The sequence below is a fragment of the Molothrus ater genome, chromosome 9 (assembly GCF_012460135.2).
Source record: "Molothrus ater isolate BHLD 08-10-18 breed brown headed cowbird chromosome 9, BPBGC_Mater_1.1, whole genome shotgun sequence".
Taxonomy (NCBI): Eukaryota; Metazoa; Chordata; class Aves; order Passeriformes; family Icteridae; genus Molothrus; species Molothrus ater.
Genome location: NC_050486.2, coordinates 12708436 through 12730614, shown reverse-complemented (window position 1 = coordinate 12730614; position 22179 = coordinate 12708436). Strand labels below are relative to the sequence as shown.

The window sequence follows — 22179 nt, the reverse complement described above, 5'->3', positions numbered from 1 at the left end:
AAATATCTACATCTAAAAAAACCCCTAGTAAATGGTGAGGGGAAGAGACAAAAATTAATTCAAAACTGCCTTCTAAAAGCATAAATTCACATCGCAAACTGTGAAGTTACTTTAGGCTCTAATACTCCAGATAAGGTTATCATAGGAAATTCTTACAGTTTTTAAATTTTTCTCATTTTCTTTTTACAAAAACCAAGGATTCCATTACTTAAAGTTTCTGAACTCCACACTTCACAAACACACCTCCTTAGGAAAATGAGTTGTAATATGACCAGGTATCATTCAGATTTCAACTGATTTTAGTCTCCTGATTGCTGATGGATACATGAAAAAGGTTGTTGTTAAATATAATTATTTCATTAAGTAGTTTGAAAAATAATTCTACATCAAAATTTTTCATTTTTCTCAAGGACTTAACATCAACGTTTAAAATACTGTGGTATTTGTGAAGGAAAAATGAAATGTTCAAAGCTCTGTAATTTATCTTCTCTGTTAGAAGATGAACTTCATATATCTTGCACTCAGCTGTATCAAGGAAGTCTTCCACTGGACTTCGAGTGACACATGTGGAGAACACTGTGGCTCTTTACGATCTGACCTTGGTGAACCCCTTTGTTTCTTCACTGGCCAAGAAAACTGTACATTGTTCTGTCTGCTGAGGCACACTGGTGTTCTAACCCTTCTGTGCATATTGAAAACATGATTCCTTGATAAACACAACACCAATGCATCTGACACCCATACCAGTGATCATTTCCAACAGAAATGTTTCTCTGAATTTTAAGCCTTAGGTGATCTATGCAACTGCACTTTTCTAACCAGGATGAACATTCAATTGCAAAATTCAGCATAAACGGCCTTTCATCCCTGTTTGAATAAAATCTGATTACATAAAAGGCATCTCTTAAAGATTCCAGTCACAAAGTAGTGGTTTTACAGTCAGTATATGACTGTAGCCAACTGTTCTCAGAGGTTCAGAAGAAAGAGAATACTGGTATTTCTTGCTTTTCCCACTGTCTTACTTCTAGCTCACTTGTACTCAAGGCCAGCAATATTTTGCAGATATATTATTCCAGAGATCAGTTCAAGGAAAGCCACTTGCACTGAATTGCCATTGCCATCAAACAATGGAAAATGGAGGACCAAACACTGGAACAGTCTAAGTACCCTGTGTTTCAATAGAGCTATGAGAAAAACATGCTGTATGTAAGATTAATACCTGTAAGATTCCACAAAAATTGTTTTCTGGATTTTTGGGGCAAAATATGTATGTCTACAAAACATACACATAACTAGTTTATTACTTATGTTTATTATTATAAACTAATATTTGATTCATAATGATAAATTTAAGTAGATAGCTCAATAAAATAATTCTAAGCTTTTTATTAAAAATTACCTTCAAAATAAAATAGCTCTCTTTGTAATCACATAAGTAGCTTCACTCCTACTAATAACGGTCTCTATAAGCACCTCTTCCTTTACCATTACCTTAGGCTACAGTATAATTGCCAACAAATGAAATACATTAAGGTGGTGAACCTTTTTTAGTTGAAATCCAAGGTAGTAAGCTCAATAACTTCAATAGGAGCTGGATTAGTTCTGAAAACCATGGCACTCTAGGTTGAGAGCAACACCTCATCCAAAGTCTAGAAATAGATCTTAGATATGAATACTGTCCCAAGAGAATAATAAAACTAAGAAGACAATCCAATTTTACAGAGAAGCAGTACCAAATATTTGAGGAAGAGGTTTAAGAGGTCAGATAAATCAGAAAGATAAGTCAAAAAATACAATGCCCACTCCTGAACATATTAACTTATAAGTCATTCTTCTAATATACTTTATGTCTTTACATTGTAAGCATTGCTGCAAAGAATCCATGTGTCATTAAAAATAAATTTAAAATACTTTAAAAGCCCATGCATAGAAGTACTTGGTCTAAAACTAAAACTTCTTCTGAGCTGTCTCACATTAGGGTTACTTGTGCATAGTATGTGCATTCAGCATAAAACCAGCAGTAAAATAGCAGTAACAAACCCTGACAATATCAATCCACACTTGCCCTGAGAGCCAGGAAACAAGTGACCAAATAGAAGCTTTCAAGTCGAGATGAGTAGAGACAGCACCTTGCACTGACACTTGAGTAACACAGTCAAGGAGAATACAGAAGTTAACTTTTCAAGCTTCACTGACCAGGCAAACTCATGATGTTATTCCCAGAATAGTCACTAGAGATGCTGGTGAGGGAGGAAGGACCCAAAAGAGGTCAGAAGTGCATCTTCTAGCCTCACCTCAACCAACTTGCAAGCCCATATACAAAACAATTGGCGACCATTCCCCTTGCATCTCCTCCCTCAGAATTGAAAGCTGTAATTTCACAGTGTGCAATTACTTCTCCTTAAGAATCCTATTATAATAAATTAAGATACTGAAGTGATGTTTATAAGAAACAGAATCTTAATGATGTCATACAAGTGGGGGTAGAGGCCTGTTTATAAGCACCAGAAGCTTTAATAATTACTTACCCCTGCTCAACAAGGCAATGGGAATGAATTAGCCAGCAAGCTTTTTCACAAAACATTGCACAGCAGTAGCATATCCCATTTATCTTTATCTGATAAAAACACAAGTAGAAGGACCTTTTCAATAATGATACTGCATATTCTGTAGATCAAATATGGTGGGTTTTCTTTATGGTGGGTTTCTCTATGGTGGGTTTTCTGCAAATATGATTTGCACCAATTTTGTCACTCTTTCAACTCTGCTACACAATGTCTATTTTACTGCTCCTGCCACAAATCCAGATGGCTGCAGATGTGCAGCTGGCAACACTATGTTGTCTGACCCTGTTTAGAAGTTTACACAATGCAGTGCTTGAATTAAGAGGAAGTCCCAAGTGCCCTCATTGGCACAGCAGCCAATGAGCTGAAACAAGAGTAGCAAGAGTGGGAAATTTCAGCAAAAATTTCCTAGTACAGGAAATGCCTACAAGACAGAGGGGAGATTGTATACTTTGCTGTGAAGACAGCAGAGCATAAAAACAGCTCTTTAAGGCATGCAATGCTATTCTCAAAACTAATTGCAAAGTCTATTGCCTGAAGTAAACCCAGCTACTCTTCTTCAATATGTGACTGTATCTCTTTCCACTCATGAAATAGTGCATAATGGTTTACCCTAACAAGGATCATCTCCTTTGCACAGATCTGTAAAATAATACTGAATATGCTGCTGGCTTTATCAAGTATCTTGACAAAAAGCTCAAGTGGTGAGAGAAGTGTTTTAAGGATGAATGAGCCTATTTAAAATTTTTAGATCTTGTGAAGCTCTGACACTGACTGTCTTCAAGGCAGACTTTATAATAGCTGGTTTTTGGTCTTTTCTGTGAAGAGAATAAAGGACACTATATAAAATACATACTGTTATGTACATGTACAAACACATGCTTTTTTAGCCAGTCTTGGATGCAATCATTATTGGAACAATTTAAATTACTACAAAGAGAAGTTCAAAGTATGCTGAAAGGTGCTTACACACGTTCAGTGATAACAATTTAAGTATTCTGGTGTAAATGAATAAATTCTTTGAGGCATTACATTTTTGCCATTGGTATTCAAGGTTAAAAAGTACATTTGAACTAAACTACGGATAAAAAAGTCAACCATGTAAACATGACTTTTTCTGGCAACATATTGTGCATACACACTTGCATATGTAGACATACTTCGTTTTTTAAAGAAGTAGTCCCTGCTCTATGATTTCCATCTACTCCTAATCACACAATAATCACAATTCAGAAACAAAAGAAATACTGAGTAGAGCTGCAGTACTGACTACTAAAGTGAACATGGTTCCAGAAAAAGATTCTATCAGCACCAAACTCATTCACACACAGCACTCCATCTCAGGAAAGCCTTGTGATTTCAAATAGCACCGAAGCATGTGATTAAACTCCATCAATACCAAGATAATTCATTAACAATACCAAGATAACAAATTAACGATCTAGCTCTGGTATAACTGTTTATGCAAAATCTCCTAGTGCTTTACAGAGAAGCCTAATTTCACAACTACCATTTGATAGCAAGGCATTAATGGCTACATGTCCATTCTGCTTGAGTGCTCAGATCTCTTTACCAAGGCAAAGCCTGACAGAGCTCACAGCCCAGCTCTGTACATTCATTCCGCCAGCTGCAGATGTCCCCAAAGCACTCACATGGCCCAAGGTCAATCTGCCTACAAATCTCATCTGCCTTTGCTAAATGCTCTGAAAAGAGTCCCCGTGACCGACCGAAGCGCTGACTTCAGTCAAGCGTGAGCACTTGGCAAAGAGACCCATCCCAACAGCTGGAATGTCCCCACACCACTCACATGGAACATGCTTATGGCCTACAGCCTAATGCAAGCTCCCCAGTGCTCCCCTGAGCGCTCGGATGCTCACACTCATGTCTGTGCACTCTGAATGCAGGATGGCAGCAGCCTCAGGCCTGGCCTCATGGCAGAGCCTTAATACACCCAACAGGGCCAAGGACTCTCCTCACAGGAACAGGAAAAGCAGAACTTGGGCAGTGGAGAGGCTCTGGACACCTAGCTCACTCTATGTAAGTATGATCAAAGTACTATTAATAAGTGCCAAAGCTTGGGCATGTCCACACGTTGTTCTGCATAGAGCTGAACTCCTGCGCAGACCTGCCCTTGTGGTCAGGCTCGGCCACGAGCCATCACCCCGTGAGGCTTCCCCTGCTCAGCACAGCCCTGTCATGGACAGCCTGTGCACACACTCTGTAAAACCCAAAAAATGAACACATCTGGGCTAAGTCTTGATTAAAGCAGGTCAAGCTCAAATACTTCACCTCATGTTCCCCACAGGCTGCAAGTTCATGTCAGTGGCTACTGCAGCTCAGCTGGCCTGTGGTTAAGAAATCTTTAAGCAGAATTAATTCAGTCATGTCTGAGCCCTAAATTGCTACAGACAGGTCACAGAAATCCCTATTACTACCCAAAATAACTATACTGGGAAGCTGAGTTCCACTTACTGATTCTAATATTCAATACTTGATTTATAAAGAGCCAAACTATACATTGATTGAAGAAATCCCCAAAATATTACTCAAAACTTGAACAATAAATATAAAATGTATGACTAATCCTTTTTAGAGACAGCATGAAACCTACCAACCTAAAACAACAGGTTTAATACGCTGTATAGAGAAAGGAAAAAAAAAATCTGGATAGCAGAATACTGTTAGTCTGACTTCTGTTCTTGGTAGCTGGTTTTTTCTTTATTATTTAGAAAACTAAAAACTCTGAATGCCTTCATACATACTCTTCAACCTGACATGGATAAGAGGAAAGAAGAAATAACAGCAGAGAAAGAAAAATAATATTTTTAAAACATAGCTATACTACATTTATAATTTGCTGTACATTAGCAAGTGCATATGGTTAATGAAATTTCCATATAAATATACAATGTAGTAATCAGGCAATGGATATTTATGATACATTTACACAATTCACACAGAACTATAGACAATATGTTGTCCAGACTAGCAACTAGAAGTGGAATCCACAACTCAAGTTTTTATATTGTATAACCAGGAAGGTTTTTTATGGTGCCTCATACCCCAGGAAGTGGAATCCAAAATTAAGAGTCAGTTTTGAATCAGTACTGAACAATTTTTTACACTAACAGATTCTAAAAAGCCTTAATACATACAGTCATTTTTCTATTGCAGGTTTATTGGCATTTTACATAGAAAATAAATATATTCTGATCTACAGGAAAACAGAAGTGCTCTTAGTAAAGGCAGTTTGCCCATCAGAGATAGCAAGTGCTAGAACTGCTATCCTAGTCACTATCCAACACCATGGTCACTGCACTATGTGCAAATACAAAGGACTTTGTTTTCAATAGATATTTCTCCTTAAAGCAGTATGTCTCATGTACAACTTCTTGAGTGCCAGAGATATGGTATCTCCACCTCAGCTGGACTTTTTACTTGCAATCTGTGAGGTTACCACATCTCTGCTAAATAAAAAACCATGCATGATGAAAGCTGGGCCATCATGCACTTCAGTGTATTTGAGAGATGCTACAAGAGCATATAAAGCTTTTTAAACATCACTCTGCTTTTAAGGCTAAAAAACACAGCTAAAGCTACTTACAATTCCATGTTGGCTGTCATTTATTATGTATCATATGGACACCCATCTCCTCAATCCTGTATGATGTACAATGAGCAAGAACTGTTTAGCTGAAAAACTGATTATTACTTCAAGCCTACTATTTTAGACTATAAACAACGATACAAACTCCTTAATCGCTCAGGATTAGTTGGATTAACAATTTCTCACTTAAACATAAGTGCATCGTTTGTAGGACAAACAGGCATTCAGCTGTTGCAAACAGAAGCCTGTCTGCCTTGTTCACATCTGCTTGCCACTTTACTTCCACAGAACCCATCAAAGGATGAAGCATATGGCCTCGATATTGCTGGTGTTTGTAAATCACATGCATACTAAGCACAGCAGAAATACATTCCAGTGCAAGTACAAACATAACTTCTGCAGGCACCATTCATGTAAGCCATCACAGCACAACAGGAAGACAGGCAGATAAAGAAGAATTCCCAAGAAAACACACAGTGGTTCTGAATTTTTAATTGTTTCTCCAGGTTATAACTCTGTTGGATTAGTGGTTTAATGCTGAGATAAAACCAGCATCAGACTATCAAATCGTGTATTTGTCTTGCTATGGGTCCCAACAGGCCAATACTGACATCTGGTACACAAAGTTACTGCAGACTTAACAGCGTGATTTATTTTTTTATTCTTAAGTAGAGTTGCAAAGCAATTATCCATTCACAGAGGAAGAGCATGACATAAACTGTCCCTTAGCTTTAAACTTTCCTGCATTCCAGACAAGGGCATTTCTCCTCCCAAAAAAGTGGCCTCCTGAAGTCCCCAGCACTTGCATATTTCAAAAAACAAAACAAAAGGCAGCAGGTTTTATATCTTTCCTACAAACACATGGGAAGGGAAGAAGAAACCTATAATGGAAAGAAGTTGCAGCTGCGCACACAGGTTGAAACAGGACTATGATGACAGGGACCAAATGAGCCCTGCAAGAACAATGTGATCACAGAGTAAACTAAGTTTATTGGCAATTCCTTATTCATGTAAAGTTTTAACAGCTGAAAAATGTGCCAGCAAGAGAAAGGCACATAAAACTAAAAAGCTTTAGCTTTTTAATATATAACCTATTTCAATAATCCTGGAATTATTTTCTTTGACTAGCTAATTAGTTTCTCAAAACCATTTCCATTTGATTTCAGAGGCTGCTTAGTCTACCCAATTCATACCAGTCAGGATGTAAAACTTTAACCTTCTGTTGCTCTATCACTGTCTTATCAAAAACAGCACCATGAGATGTTCAAATATCATAATAAAAGTTCACTGTTCCCAGAAAAAAAGCACTAGGATAGACTGCATACCTTGCTGGGCAATTCCTTAACTTTTTCAGTAAGTTGTACATAAAACTGAAAACTTGAATACTTTCCTACATACCCTTGGGATTTTTTGCCCTGTAACACAGCTGCTGGCAACTGTTCATCCTTGCATTATTTATCAAGCTTCCCTGATTCTTTTCTGGAAGAAATGACAAAACACTTTCATCTCCTTCAGGATGCACAGAGGTCACTTCTTCTTCAAGTAGAAGAGCAGGAGAAAGTCTGTTCAATTCTGAGAATCATAGGATGGCCTCAGTTGGAAGGAACCCTTAAAGATCATCTGGCTCCCAATCCTTCAACCAGATTGCTCAAAGTCCCATCCAACCTGGCCTTGAACAATTTTAGGGATGGGGAATCCACAGTTTTCCTGGGCAACCTGTTCCAGTGTCACACCACCCACAAAGTGAATAATTTCATCCTAACATCTATTCTAAATCCACACCCTTTCACTTTAAACCCTTGTCCTACAACTATGAGCCCTCATAAAAAGTCCCTCTGCAGCTTTCCTGTAGGCCCCCTTTGTGCAGTGGAAGGTGTTCTAAGGCCCTTCCAAAGCCTCCTCTTCTCCAAGCTGAACAACCTCAGCTCTCCCACCCTGTGTTCATAGGAGACATGCTCCAGCCCCCTGATCTCCTCTGTGATCCTTCTCTGGACTCCCTCCAGCAGGCCCACGTTATTCTCATGCTGGGGGCCCCAGAGCTGGATGCAGTGCTGCAGTGGGGTCTCACAAAAGTGAAATGGCCCTGTGCTTTAGTTTTTTCCCAATACTATCAAGGTGTCCACAGAAGCCAAAGTGACTTAGTACCAACCATGAAGTAGAAAAATAATCAGCCTACAGTATATTGAAGGAACACTTGAGAAGGTAGTAGCTTTTTCTGACTAAGGTGAGGAATAAAGAAACAGCTCAGGCATGTGACACAGCAAATTCACAGAAAATATTTTCAGGACTTTAATTCTAGATTATGCTTTTCCTCACATTATAACAGACAACTGAGTATTTTGATGTCCCAACTATCACAATCTAGAACCCTTTTTCACGTATGGCACTAAGTTACACACTAGTAGAATAGTTTCAGTGAACTACAGGCTAACTAAAAGCTTCTCTGCCAGAAGCATTTTGAGAACTCAGCCTGATAAAATTTGATCAGTCCCTGATGCCACAGCACACAGAATCACAGTTGTCAGAAGGAAAGTAGGTACTAGCAGGTTCAGAAAGGAAGACTGAGATGGGAGGTGTCCAGTCACATCACCTAGATCTGTGTGCTGGAATCAAGTGGTGCATCTCCTTCAGGTCTCTGCATATTCTTCAACTGCTCTTGAGCTACTCAGACCTGGAGCTATTAAGATAGCAAAGACAGTGAAGAAGAAAGCAGACTTAGGAAAACTGTGCAGATACTTCAAAAGGTAGCTTCTCTTTTTCAATTTTCACAGAATGATCTTGTTTTTCTGAAGTATTGGGGTACAGTAAATTTGATACAAAACAATTATATTGTATCTTTCACTTTACAGTCTTTCTTTTGCTAGGATTCAAAATTTCCTCCTCAAAGGAAAAAGTTACTGACTAAAGCTAAGCTCAAGGCAGAATGTCTCCTTTTTGACATCCATTCCTTGTTTGGTATGTGCCAAATCTAGAGATTCCTCCAGTCCACTTTAAAAAAAAAAAAAAAAAGAGAATGCAATACTTCATGTCTAAATGGCAAATATTTTTTCAGTGATGACATTAGAAGTATTATCCTAAAACAAATTAGTCTTTAATTGGTTTGCAGAGAAACAAATCTGCTAGAAACTCACCTAAGCAAATAGAAGTGTATATTTTATGGATATGTACTGTAATAATATATTTGTTACTTGGAAATAAAAAGAAACACCATTTGCATAATTGAACTGTTTACATATGTTAATGAAAATATATCAGTATCTCCTCCTGGCTTTTATATGGCAGCCAGCATACATCTTAGGGCTAATACATCACATTTTATACCATCTATTGTTTAAACTGTTTTGACATTTAAAATAATCCATATTAGCATGTGGAATAAAAGAATCCTTGAGTACACTTCACTGTATTTTAAAAAGGTCAAAATTATTAACATCTACCAGAAAGAAACAATGCAGAACTGATCACTCTATAGATTCTGAAAACATGAGACACTAGCATCACCATTCTAGAAAACATCTCTACTGGAAGCTAAAGGATTAGACTGACGTGGATTTCCCAAGCTACATCTGTCATAACAAGTTTAAAAAAGCAACCAGCCCACTGAGCAAGAACTGGCACATTGGGAAATGGCTTAAATAGCACTGAGCCCTCAACTAGCAGTTCCATGCTTATTACATATTTGAGTAGACTCAAATCAAGAACCTATTTCCTGTCACCTTCACATTTGACTTTAAGATTAAAAAAAAGAAAAAAAGAAAAAAAGTAAACCATGTATTGAGAATTCCTCAGTATACCAGAGATTTCAGGGTATTAGTGCTATGGACACTAAAAAGATAGGAGCACAGAGCCTGTAGTACTCTTCCAAATGTGATTCACAAAGGGGAAAAAGGGAGCCCACAAGGGCACTCCTTCTGGCCAAGTCTCAGAGTCTTCCCTCATAGAATATCATACTTAGGGCTTTTCCACTCTTCTGATTGCAATTTCCATCATTTTTAAAAGATTTTACTGCTTGTGTGCCTAATGCTCCTTATGCAAACACATCTACTCATTCAAGTCACTAGCAGTGTCTAAAAGTATGACCTAGGACATCAACAACTAAAACTTTAACACTTGAAGGGACCATATATTTTATTATATGTTAAGCTGCAGTTGTTTTCAGCACTTTTTTAAAAACAGACTAAAGAAAAGCAACTGCTTGAACCCTCAAAATTCTCCAGTGAAAGAACACAAATTTGATTTGGGAGATAAGAAACAGTGCCTACACCCTCTAGAGATAACCCAGATGATGTGTTATGATCTGTCCTCATTTCATGGAACCTACATAAAAGCTAGGAAACCAGCTGAAAAAAAAAAAAAAAAAGAGCAGGTCTTCTCATCCTACAGCAAGGTTGCTGAAGGTTGCTGGATTCCTCTACAAGTTTCCTACATTTGCTGCAATACCTGTGAATCCCATGACTGGTTTGGGTCAGAGAGCATCTTAAAGCTCATCTAGTTCCAGCCCACCCACCACAGGCAGGGACACCTTCCATAGGCCAGGCCGCTCAAAGCCCACCCAGCCTGGCCTTGAACCTGCCAGCTGCCACAGCTTCTCCAGGCAACTCTGAAGCTGCAGGGGCTTTAAGCAGAGACATCTTAGCAGACAATAAATTTGTTACAGCCAAAGTGACTCCTTTGACTCCTTACTAGATCCTACACAACCTACGAGATATTTTGAATAGAATAGTTCAGCTGGGAGCGACCTACAATAATCATCTAGACCAGCCACCCACCAAGTCACAGCTGACTAAATATTTGGTAAATACATGGTAATTACTTGACCAAAGACTGTAGATACACAAACCCAGTAAGTCCCAAGTACAGGACACAAAACTTCTTTCCTTCAGTCAGTTTCCCTTTCCCAAGAGCACTTGACTCAAAGAGAATTTTTTTAAAAAAGCCATCACAAAAACAAACAAAAAAACCCAAAGAAAATCCTCAACAACAACAAAAAACTAAAATCAAAACAACAAACAAAAACAAACAAAACAAGGAAACAAAAAATAAAAACAAAAAAAAACCCCAACACACAAAAACTCCAAACAAAAAAGCCAAAACCCCATCAAAAAGCCAAGCATTCCAGTAGAGCAAGCAATCTCTGCTTCTGCCCTGGGACTGCAGTTCTCAGATCACACTCCTGAGCACCTGTGCCTTGCCAGCCAGCTGCATCTGTCCCTGGATGCCATGGGGGCAGATGGGCTGAGGAGGCAGATTGACTCAGGAATGAAAGCCTGGCAGCAATGCTGCACCAGGGCTGTAGGAATGTATGAGCAGGAAGCAGCATTTTAAAGACTAACCAGAGAGTTTCCGGGATGAACACGGCTCTCACAGCACATCCCTGTCAGATGACACAGGTTGTTATTTAGGTCTCTGCACATGCCTGTGGCTGCCCTGCGAGCAGACACTCAGCTCAACCCCATGGCCAGACACTCAGGGCTGCTGCAGCATCTCTGATGTGGCACAGGGGTTTTGGATGACCAGCCACATGACAGCCTCACAGCAGCCACAGACCCACTGCTGATGAGATGTTCTTCAAGACAGATCCTGCTACTGGTACTTTTACTTTTTTAGTTTTCTACTAGCAGGCATAGAGAAAGGAACATCATTAGAAAAACTCTCTTTTTTTACGATTTTTGAGCAACTTCATTCAAGCTTGGTGCAATGGAGCCATTAATTGAGTCACATTAAGATAACTTGAAGCAAGCACTCTATGGCTCCAATTAAACAAGTCCAATCACTTAAGAAAACCTCAGTTGCTATGAACACCAAGGTAAAGATGCTGTTGCTCTACCTCAAAACTCCAGAAAAAGCATTAACCCTACACACCAAAAAAGCAGGAAAAAAACTTTAAAAAAATCATAAATTATATTATTTAATATCCTATGTTCAAGGACAGTACTCATTGTGGGAAAAAAAACATGAAATTGCATTCACAGAAATCTATTTTCTTCCCTAGCCTACATTTGCATGTAGACTTTACAGACCAAAATAGGGCTATGTTACATGATTCATTTTTATATTTCATCTACAGAAACAAAATTACACAGAACATGCATATCCAAAATGTCATAGCAAGAAACAAATGAAATAGAAGAGAACCCAATCTCCGAAACCTACGACAACTGAAAACATACAAGTTGTTTTGGTGAAGAAATCTTACTTTCACCACTCCTTTCAATGAAAGGAACAAGCAAAGGCAATGTACATGTTCTGCACAACTGAGTAAGTGCCATCCTGGGAAAACACTAAGTCCAAGAGGATTGCTCAAGGCAAATCAGAACAAAACTCTATGCAAAACGTGAAAAATCCATCTATTTAGTAAAGTTAACTATTAGACTTCATGCCGTTGTATTAATGAAATTCCCACAAGCTGAATTTTTTGTTTAATAAAATGAAATAAAAATACGTTTTTAAAAAGTGAAACACAGGCATCTACAATGTGGTTTTCCATGCCCTGACATCCCAAAGCATGTCATCTGCCTAAAAGACTGGTGACTGGAAGATGAAACACAGTTAAGTATCATTAAATTCTATTATTAGCTTTTTAGCAGGGCTAATTACAAGACTGCCAACCCAAAATGTCATGGAGATTGCTCTGACGTAATCATCTAGCACCCAGGAAATGAATGGAAACTACCAATCCATCTTGCTGACACATAACAGGAAAAAGAAATGCTCAACATGAATATCTGACATAATCTTTATCACTTCCTGAGGCAAACAAAAGAAATAGAATTAAAAGCAAAACAAACATCACACACCAACATCAGAGAAAGATCACCAGAAAAAAACCCAGCAAGATTCCCCTTTTTGAATCTCAATAGTATTTAGGAGTTTAAAAGAACAAACAGGTAAAAGTGGTCAAATAACTGATGCTCAAATCAAAAGAATTCAACAAAGCCAAAATGCTACACAACATGTTTTGCCAAATGAAGAGATTTAATTCCTTGGGAGACAAAAAAAAATTAAAAAGAGAACCAAGTCTTAATACTAAGGCTAATACTAACCATAAGGTTTTATATTTGATACCATCTGAGATTTCATGATGCTACAAAAGCAGATATTGTGTCTGGGATTACCATAGCCTTACCCTTATGAGGCTTTTTCTACTCCTATTTTGTTACATTTTCCTGAAACAGAATTATTGCGATAAAAAAATAATTGCCATCTCAAAAGGCCTCTTCTTAATGCATTCTTTTATTATTCTAATGCTTACAGTTGATTAAAATCAACTCTTTACGAGGGCTTTCAGTATGTGTAACTGTGCATGCACCTGGTAAGTCTATATATAATCCATCCCCGATAGTCAAATGCTCCCCTCTAGGTCTTTCCTCCTCAGTATGGTGAGGGATCCCTGAATGATGCTAATGCCCTCGTTATCTGACAACACAGAGTACCTTCAACAGCTTGAAAGGAATCTCACTCCTTTTCCAAAAAGCTTTCTCTGAGCTGTTTCCCGAAAAAAGATCCCCATAGAAAATCGATTAAATAAATCACTTTTTAGCCACACCTGTTTAAAACTGATTGATAAAAGATCATGTTCAATTAGAGACACAGGTTACGTTTGCACACACATCAGTAACTGTGACATATGGAGACAACTAAATCAAGTAAAACTGCTCCCTGCTCCTTGCACGTACCACTTGACTTTTAGAAAACAAAACTGACAGAGGGATTTTCTAATTAGTACCGGATGACACATCAGTAAGTGGTTGCTAAAAACCGGGTTTTCCTCAGGTTGCCCATCTATCTGCAAGAGATGCGCGTTTCGAAAAAGAAAAGATAATTTTTTACCAAAAGGAGTCGCAAGGGGCTGGAAATACAGGCACTGGCAGTTACATAAACCGGTGCTAAAAATAAACTTGAGAGGCGCGGTGGGCACGGTGGGGCAGGGGCTGGGGGCGGCAGCGCTGCCCGCCGGGGCCCGGGGCCGGGCCGCAGTCCCGGCAGCGCGGAGGGTCCCCGCCCGCCGGGCCCGGCCCGCAGCCGCCCGCCGGCGGCACTGCTCCGGCCGGGACCCGCGGCCCGCCCCGGCCCGGCCCGGTCCAGCCCAACAAGTCAGCGGAGTGCGGGCACGGGCGGCCCCTGCTTACCACCAGCACGGGCACGCCTGCGGTCAGCGAGTAGAGGAGCACCGGCGGCACGGCGCTGCGGTCCTCCGGGCCCGGGTAGGGCTTGCGGTACGCGCCCTCGTAGCAGAAGAAGCCCTGCACGTTGACGGTGAAGGTGTCCGTGTACTCGAAGTAATAAGCCAGCATCACGGTCCCTGCCATGATCACCATCTGGAAGTAAAGCATGCTGGTGAGCGGAGAGGGCACTCGCATGTACGTGGGCTCCGGCGGCCGCGGCAGCCCCTCTCCCCGGCGGCGCGCTCCGCCCGCTCCCCGGCGGCATCCACCGCGGGCGGGGGCGGCTCAGCGGCGCCCGGGAGCGCGGTCAGCCCGGCGGGAGCGCGGCCCGGGCAGAGCAGGACAGCGGGGCAGGGCAGCGGGGGCCCAGCCCGCCGCTCCGGCAGCGGCTCCAGCGCGGGCACCGGCTCGTGCGGCGGGCGGGCGGAGCGTGGCGGCGGCAGGGGTGGCCCGGCCCCGCCCCGCCCCGCCCCGCGAGCCACGGCCGCGCCGGACCGGGCGGGGAAGGGAATTGCTCGAGCCCCGGACGGCTCCCACGGCACAGCCGGGATTAATAAGGGAACCCTCTGCTCTTTCTCCCCCGCCTCCTGCGGGGATGGGGCCATCGTGGTCCCTCTCTGCGCCGACACGCGCACACACCTGTACGACGGGCGTGCACAGGGCCCGGCAGCTCCTGCAGGTGCACGCCCTCCCGGCCCGGCCCGGCCCGGCCCCTCACGGAGCCGGCGGGAAGCGGCCCCGGCACTGCCAACAGCCACAGCTCGAACGGGCCCTGGCACGCACACTGATCGCCACTATTGGCCGGAGTGGGAAAGATCTCAACATGGAATCACAGAAGCAGAGCATCAGTTAGGTTGGAAAGGACTTCTAAGATCATTGAATCCAACCTATAGTCTAACACCACCAGGTCAACTCTTCCATGGCACTAACTCCCACATCCAGCCTTTCCTTAAACACCTCCATGTATTCTTGTGTGATCCTGTGATTTAACAAGAAAATCATTCTTCATTTTTGCTCTATGGCTTGCCAGGCAGTTTTACGGCAGCAGTTTTGGAGATACATTGTCGTTACATGTTAACAAAAGAGTCCATAATAAAGTTTAAAATTAGATCCTTAACATACCCCCAACCCAATAAGTTTAGTGTATTTAATTATATTAAAAAACTTGTTAACACATAGCATTTATCCTGAGCATATCTGCTTGTTTGGGTGATCAGATATGTGAAATACGTTTGACTTATACAATCAGCTTGTGCTCTGGCTCATTTCTGGTCACAGTAGAAGTTCCCTACAGTCCCACAACTACCCACCCTGAGTCCCCCAGTCCTTCCAAAACTGGGAATTGAAGTAGTCTTTTGTATATGGATAGCTATGAAAACAATTAACACTTAAAGGTTTTATTTAACAGCTATAAAGAAAATTGGTAGCTGGCCTTGAATCTATCCTCACTCAAGTAACATCCTAGAGTAAGAGAAGAGTCTGCACCAGTGCTGAGAGAAGGCATACGCATAGGAACACAAAGAGTTCTATTTAAAAATACATATACAGCGATACACATAAGAATTGACAGCTGCGCCCAAGGCTTGTACAGAATCACGCATGTGTGGGCTCTAGTCTGGATCCCCAGAGCCAGCAGATAAAACAGCTACTTAAAGGTACACACCCCACCCCAAATGTTACAGGGATGAAAACCACTCTTAATGGACACTTCAGCCATAGAGTCCACTTATCTTACTTAGTAAAGGTGGTAAAAAATAACAAATGAGATTAGATCATCCTGGTTTATAATGAGTAATCATCCTTCTAGTGCTGTACTTTGGCTTTAACTGTTCATTTTCCTCTCTTTCTTGAGAATTTTTTCAATATTCAGTGATGTTAGTCTCCGTGCATTTATTTTTAATCAGCCCTTGAAGAACACACTCGTCACGTCTGGATTCCACATCCAGTCTATTTTTATGTGCTTTTAACACACTCTCCAGAAGAAACTAAATCACGTAATACGCACTGCACTCACCAGACTTAGCTGGATAGCTCCCTACCTTTGTGAAAAATCTGTAGTGAGACATGAGACATCTTGTGGTGAATTCTGCCTAGCACAAATTCTATTTTCCCCATTTCTTTAGCACAGTCTAATACACATTACCATACACATAGAAATCGTAATCCCAGAAATTGCATAAAGACATCCTCATTGTTAGGATGTATGGCCTGATCCAAAGACAAAAGTCAACAGCTGGACTGCAATGAGCACAAGACTCAGCTCTTCAGTTCTGTTTGAGTGCATGTCCCATAGAAATGCTGGTGGCATATATCTTTCAAATATTTCCATGGAGGAAAATCAATCTTTTTCCAGAAACCAGCTGATAAAATAGTCCTGCATTTTGCTATCACAAACCAACTTCTGTCTATAAATGTACCAATGTACCACAGTTAGCTGATCCAGTATAAGCAGAGATAGCTTTTTATTACAATGAACAGGATGTTTATTGTCTGCACAGTTGAACATGCAAGCATATATTAAATCAAACATATAGAAGCATAAAAACACAGTCCCCAGTGACTAATGCAACCAACTACATATATTCTGCAACCACAGTGATATGCACGACAGAAGAATGGCAGAGAAAAGCCCAGAACGCACAATTTATGTTTCAGAAGGCTATTCATACATTAAATTGTCAGCTGAAACTCAGGTAACTGACAGACTTGTTTGGACATTAACTTCCTTGGGAATAGTGCCACTGATTTCAGAGCAGGAGTTCCCCTGATGTTCCTCATAGGTTTATCTTGTTCTTTTCATTTGCTACCTAATTTTAAGTGAATTTTCAGCTCAGGAGACACAATGTAGAGCAGAGCAGACCAAGAGAACCCTTAGACATGCTAGTTTGCAATATTTTGAAATCATGACCTTTATTACAAAGAGGTGTTTCCAATTCCAAACCAAATACACTAACCTTTCATGTGTTTACAATCACCACTGCTTATTGTATTTTCTAGTTATAAAACATTGCTCTGGCAAATAGTATTAAAGAAACAGAGCCAATGCAACAAAGCCTTCTCAATTGGAAGGAAAATAAGAATTGATATCAATCATCCCACTATTTTTATCTTTCCAGTTTACCTCTTTCATGCTTTATCAGAGTGTCAGCCGCTTGAAGCCTCATGACTTTCACTGTTAGATCTCCACACTGCACACTGAAGCACTAACCCAGCCCTTTCTGAGAGGAATATTGCATCTGTGTTGATGGCACAGCAGTAGGGAAAAGACAGAATAAACAAAAAAAATCTCTACAGATATTTTTAAGAGACAACTAAAAGTACATTTTAATTGATACAGTAAATTGTTTAATGATATGCTGTGATCGAAGTCCTAAAACCCAGGACATTTACTGCTTAAATTTATGCTTGTAGGACCATGATAATGCAAGATAAAAAAATTTCCTAGCAGCTGGATCAGCATCATCCCAGAATCAGAAATGGGGGCTCACCCAGAACACTTCCAGTATGATTCAAACAAGTTAGGCACCAAATTTAAGTTTTTCCTATGGTCTTAGCATACAGTTTACAGAGACAACTCCATTAGGTGACTAAGCTTTACTACATTAGGGCAGTGTGAATCATCTTCTGAAAATGTCATTCATTACATCCTAAGAAATACCAGCCTCTTATGATACCACTTGTAAGAGTAATGACACCAGCTTTGATGACTAGCTTAGACTAGCACCCTTCTTTTAAGGAGCTGTAGTGAGATGTCATCAATTCTACTCTTAACTTTTACTGACACATAGATAAACTAGCTCCAAAATAGGAATTATACTTTCCAAGACTCAAATGGGAGAAAATGGTCAAATTAGTAGCAGCATAAGCATTACTATTGTATTTATATTGCAGTATTATGTAGAGTATTTTTCATAGAAGACAACATTTTGCCCAGTAAGCTTGGGTACCTCATATGATGCAGTGCAAGTAATATGAGAGAGTGAGCAGATGGAGATGAAACAAATGAGGAGGAGGACAAGGCAGCAATGAAATGATTGAGTTTGATATAATGAGCAGCAGTCACGGCACATTAGTTGCCTAGTCAGTATTTACATCAGTAATATAATTAATCTTCTAAAAACTGCTTTCTGTGTTCAAATTAAGAAGTATAGTTCTTCATAGGTTATAACAGAATCTTGGGATACCAGTGGGACACCATGTACCTAAGGCCTGTACATTCTCAGAATTAAAGCCTGTGTTAGCATATCTACCACTATTTATCATAGAAAAAAACTACAGACACAATTTTGTCAGTGTGAAATGAAATAAATCACTGGTACTTGAAAGCTCAAATAATAGTTGTTTAATCTTTCCTAAGATAAATTTAGGAAAAAGCCTACCACTCAGAAAATTACTACCACAGCTACAAATTTATTTTCATTGATAGACACATTTTTGGTAACTGCAATGCTATACAAACTGACTGTAAACTTGGCAATCTTTGGCATAATTGGCTCAATAAAAATCATATGACTAGCCTCAGAATATGTAAATAAGCTACCTCATCTCATTCACCCAGAATTCTTGTAATTTCTTGTAATGAAAAAAGCCACCTCCAGAGGTAATTAATGATCCCTTGAAAGATCGCCATAGCAGATTACTGCACAGTATTTGACATAGCACTAGCCTATTCATGGTGCAGTATTCAAGTGGGGGAAAAAGAAAAATCACACAGACCAACCCTGTGTAGGACACTGTATGTATTAGTACAGCTGGTTTTGTACATAAACTAAAATTAGTTCAGACATTTGAACAATGCCTGAAGGTTCTGCAGACCAGTTCAAAAACTCTCTTTACATATTACTGAATTAATTTCACTCATTTGAATATGACAGTTTTCTGCAATGTAGTTTGCCTTCTTCTTTGTAGATTTTTATTATAAATAGTCAGACTAATTAAGATAATTTATTGACTAAGGATTCTGTACTGCTATTAAAGGGATACACTCAAAGTAAATGTTTGCCCACTCCTCAAGACTCTATGTTGTCAGTATAAAGCTCTCATCAAGCTGAAAATCCAGAAGTGTGAAGGAAGGAAATGGTGATCTCATCAAGACCTTTTTGGGGTACCTTATGCTCTCACCCCCAGTTTAACTGCCTATAGAAAATGGACCCTAGAAGTCCCCAGTGTTTTTACAGATACTATAGAGACATTGCTCAAGGGTCTATGAACAACAGCTCAAGTTAGCAGAGAAATGAACTTCTGTTTTAACTGAAGGAGACCTTGTTCATTTGCAGGAAAACTTGTGCGATGAATCAGTGCTTGTCTACTCACAGGCTGGCTGTTTTAGTGGCCAGCGTTGCTGGTCTATACCTGGATGAACCCACCCTCTCATTTTTAAGTTCCACACTTTAACAGAATTATGACTAATTTTTAGATTTGCATTCATGCTGTCATTATCTTTTGCTAATTCCAGGACCAGAGAATAAAATATTTTGCGATACTAAGGAGGGGAGCTGTAAAACCACCCAAAAGTGTGTACAGAAATTAGACTGTCACTTTAGCATGAGACTCTGCATGGAACTGTGAGGTTTTCCTTTCATATCTGATGATTCTCCAGTGGCAGTTACAGAGTAAAACTTGCAGAGTTCCCTCTTTCCTTACCCCAGGTTGCCCCTAGCAGTTGTATCCTGGACAGGGAAGGTATACAAGTCTTCACCTTCAAGCACAAAGCTGGACGTAAGATTAAATTAACCCACTTATTGGCTTTCTTTCAGAAGGGAAGGACAAATGGACTAATATAATAAATTATGCACCAAAGTCACAGAATGCTTTCCAGCTCTGGCTGTAGTTTAATGTATGCAGCTCATGCTGGCAGGAGTTCCACATTTCCTCTGTAACTGTTTCTGCTGGATACGCTCACACACATTTGTGCCGTAGAAGAACTTATGCTCTTACAAATTATACCAGACATTTCTCATTAGCATTACACCTGAAATCCCATTCCTGAGTTGGACATTATCCGTTACTTCATAAAATTACAATCAAAAGCATAGAAAGAGCAAGTTCAGGATATATAGGCAGCAGTTCAATGGAGAAAAGCAAAAAAACCCCAAGCCCACGGAATTTACCAAACAGAATTACAAACAGTATCCATTGCTACCAGGTAATTGTTGAAGAAAACTAGATATAGTGCTAATTATTTTCTTAGATTACTTTGAAAAATTTAAATATTAAAAATTCTTAAGTCCAGTTTATCATACTCATCAGACCTGCTCTTTGAACCTTCATGTATCCCTCCACATTCATGATCCTTGGAGATACAAGAAATGTGTATCATGCATTTCATTTGACACCAAGCCATTCACAAGACATTAATGCTACATTCATGTTTTCACACATGTCCCTCTGAAAAATGCCCTTTCTTTTGTAGCTTGTTCATGAGGATGCAGCAAAGCCAGAAAACTCAAGAAAGCGGAAAACCCGAGTGACAAAAGTCAGCTACAAAGACACAAAGCATTTGTAAGTCTGGGATTCTGCCATGAACGACACCATCACCAGGCCACTGAGGATACACCTCACAGGAATTTCCTGCACTGGTTTGTTTCCTAAAGTCACACTTTTCCTACTCCCTGCAGGGCAGACACCTCTGCACTTTAAGAAACTCCCACCTTCTGCAGATATCCCCTCTACACTATCCTTTTGGCTCAAGGCTAAGCTCAGAGCAGGACTAAAAAGACAAGCATTTTTAAGGCATAGGCATGCTTACACTGAAAGTTGTGTGTTTCTCCAAATGACTGGATTCCTAAAAACAATTCCTGCAGGAAGCATTCGTTTCCATCAATCATTATTCAGATACTTTCCTCCTATCATGGTGTTTCTGTCTTTGGAGATATATTCAAAACTTCATTTAAAAGGCTCTGAGGAACCTTACCAAAAAGTGAGGTCAGCCCTGCTCTGAACCTAAAATTTTCTCTGGTTCTGGGAATTACATTTGATTTACTCCAACCCAGCAATTTGCTGTCTTTAATCTTAATTGTTACAATCTGTTCTAATGGTGATTCACAGAAATTATTTCAATTCACTTGATTATTGTAATTCATATCTAAGAATAAAATCATATTTCCTCTAAATTGCTTAATTGATACAAATTTGAAGCTGCCCATCCACTTACGTAAAGTGGTAGCAAGAAAGATATCTCTTAATTTTCCACTTTCTAAAGAGACAGTACTCTGTGTGTATATATCTATATATTTATATGTATGTATGTGCTCCAGTAAGGTGCTACATAATACCTGTTACAGAAATGGTTCTTAAAAAAATAATCTAAGAGATTATGCCTTTGTCCTAATTATAATTTCTCAACATAATTACCTTCCAGGCAAAAACTGTACTGTCAAGCTGTCAAGCATTAGCAAAAGACTCATGAAGACAGCAAGGAAGTAACTAAAGCATCTAAAAGTCACTTCTGAGAGAAGGCAACAGCCTTTGCAGCTTTCAGAAGTGAAGCCTGAACTGAAAGTAACAGTTGGAAAACTAAAGAGACGTAATAATAATAATAAAATAATAAGTTAAACCAGCTTTTGAAGATTCTTTGTGGTAACTTGGCACTGTGAATTATTAATAGCCAAAGCTTTCAGGCCCTGCTAAATTAACTCACATAAGATTGCTCTCCTCATTTAAAAATATTCTGTTTAACAAATTGTTAGGCTAAAGGATAAGAAAACTATTAGATTAGAATATGTCTACCACTGATATAACAGGGAACACTGTCAAATTATTATGTAACAAAATATATGCTTGCTTGGTTAATACACAACTCTTTACTTTTATCACTGCTGCTGAAAATCCTTCCTCATTCAGT

The 22179-nt window shown here is 39.8% G+C and overlaps 1 protein-coding gene and 1 long non-coding RNA gene across 3 annotated transcripts in view; one reads left to right on the top strand and one right to left on the bottom strand.

Moving 5' to 3' along the window:
* PLPPR5 (phospholipid phosphatase related 5) overlaps window positions 1–14747 on the bottom strand; it is a 45188-nt gene extending 30441 nt beyond the window's left edge. The window contains exon 1 of one of the 2 annotated variants that reach the window (XM_054515713.1): window positions 14301–14747. In XM_054515713.1, the coding sequence (XP_054371688.1) occupies window positions 14301–14531 (231 nt within the window). In that variant the 5' untranslated portion in view covers window positions 14532–14747. The remainder of the gene's footprint in view (window positions 1–14300) is intronic. The other variant, XM_036387390.1, reaches the window with a different exon arrangement.
* On the top strand, window positions 14402–21895 carry LOC118689276 (uncharacterized). Its single transcript, XR_004980592.1, has 3 exons — window positions 14402–14508; window positions 20749–20914; window positions 21697–21895. It is a non-coding gene; the product is annotated as an uncharacterized LOC118689276 (long non-coding RNA).
* The last annotated feature ends 284 nt before the right edge of the window (window positions 21896–22179 follow it).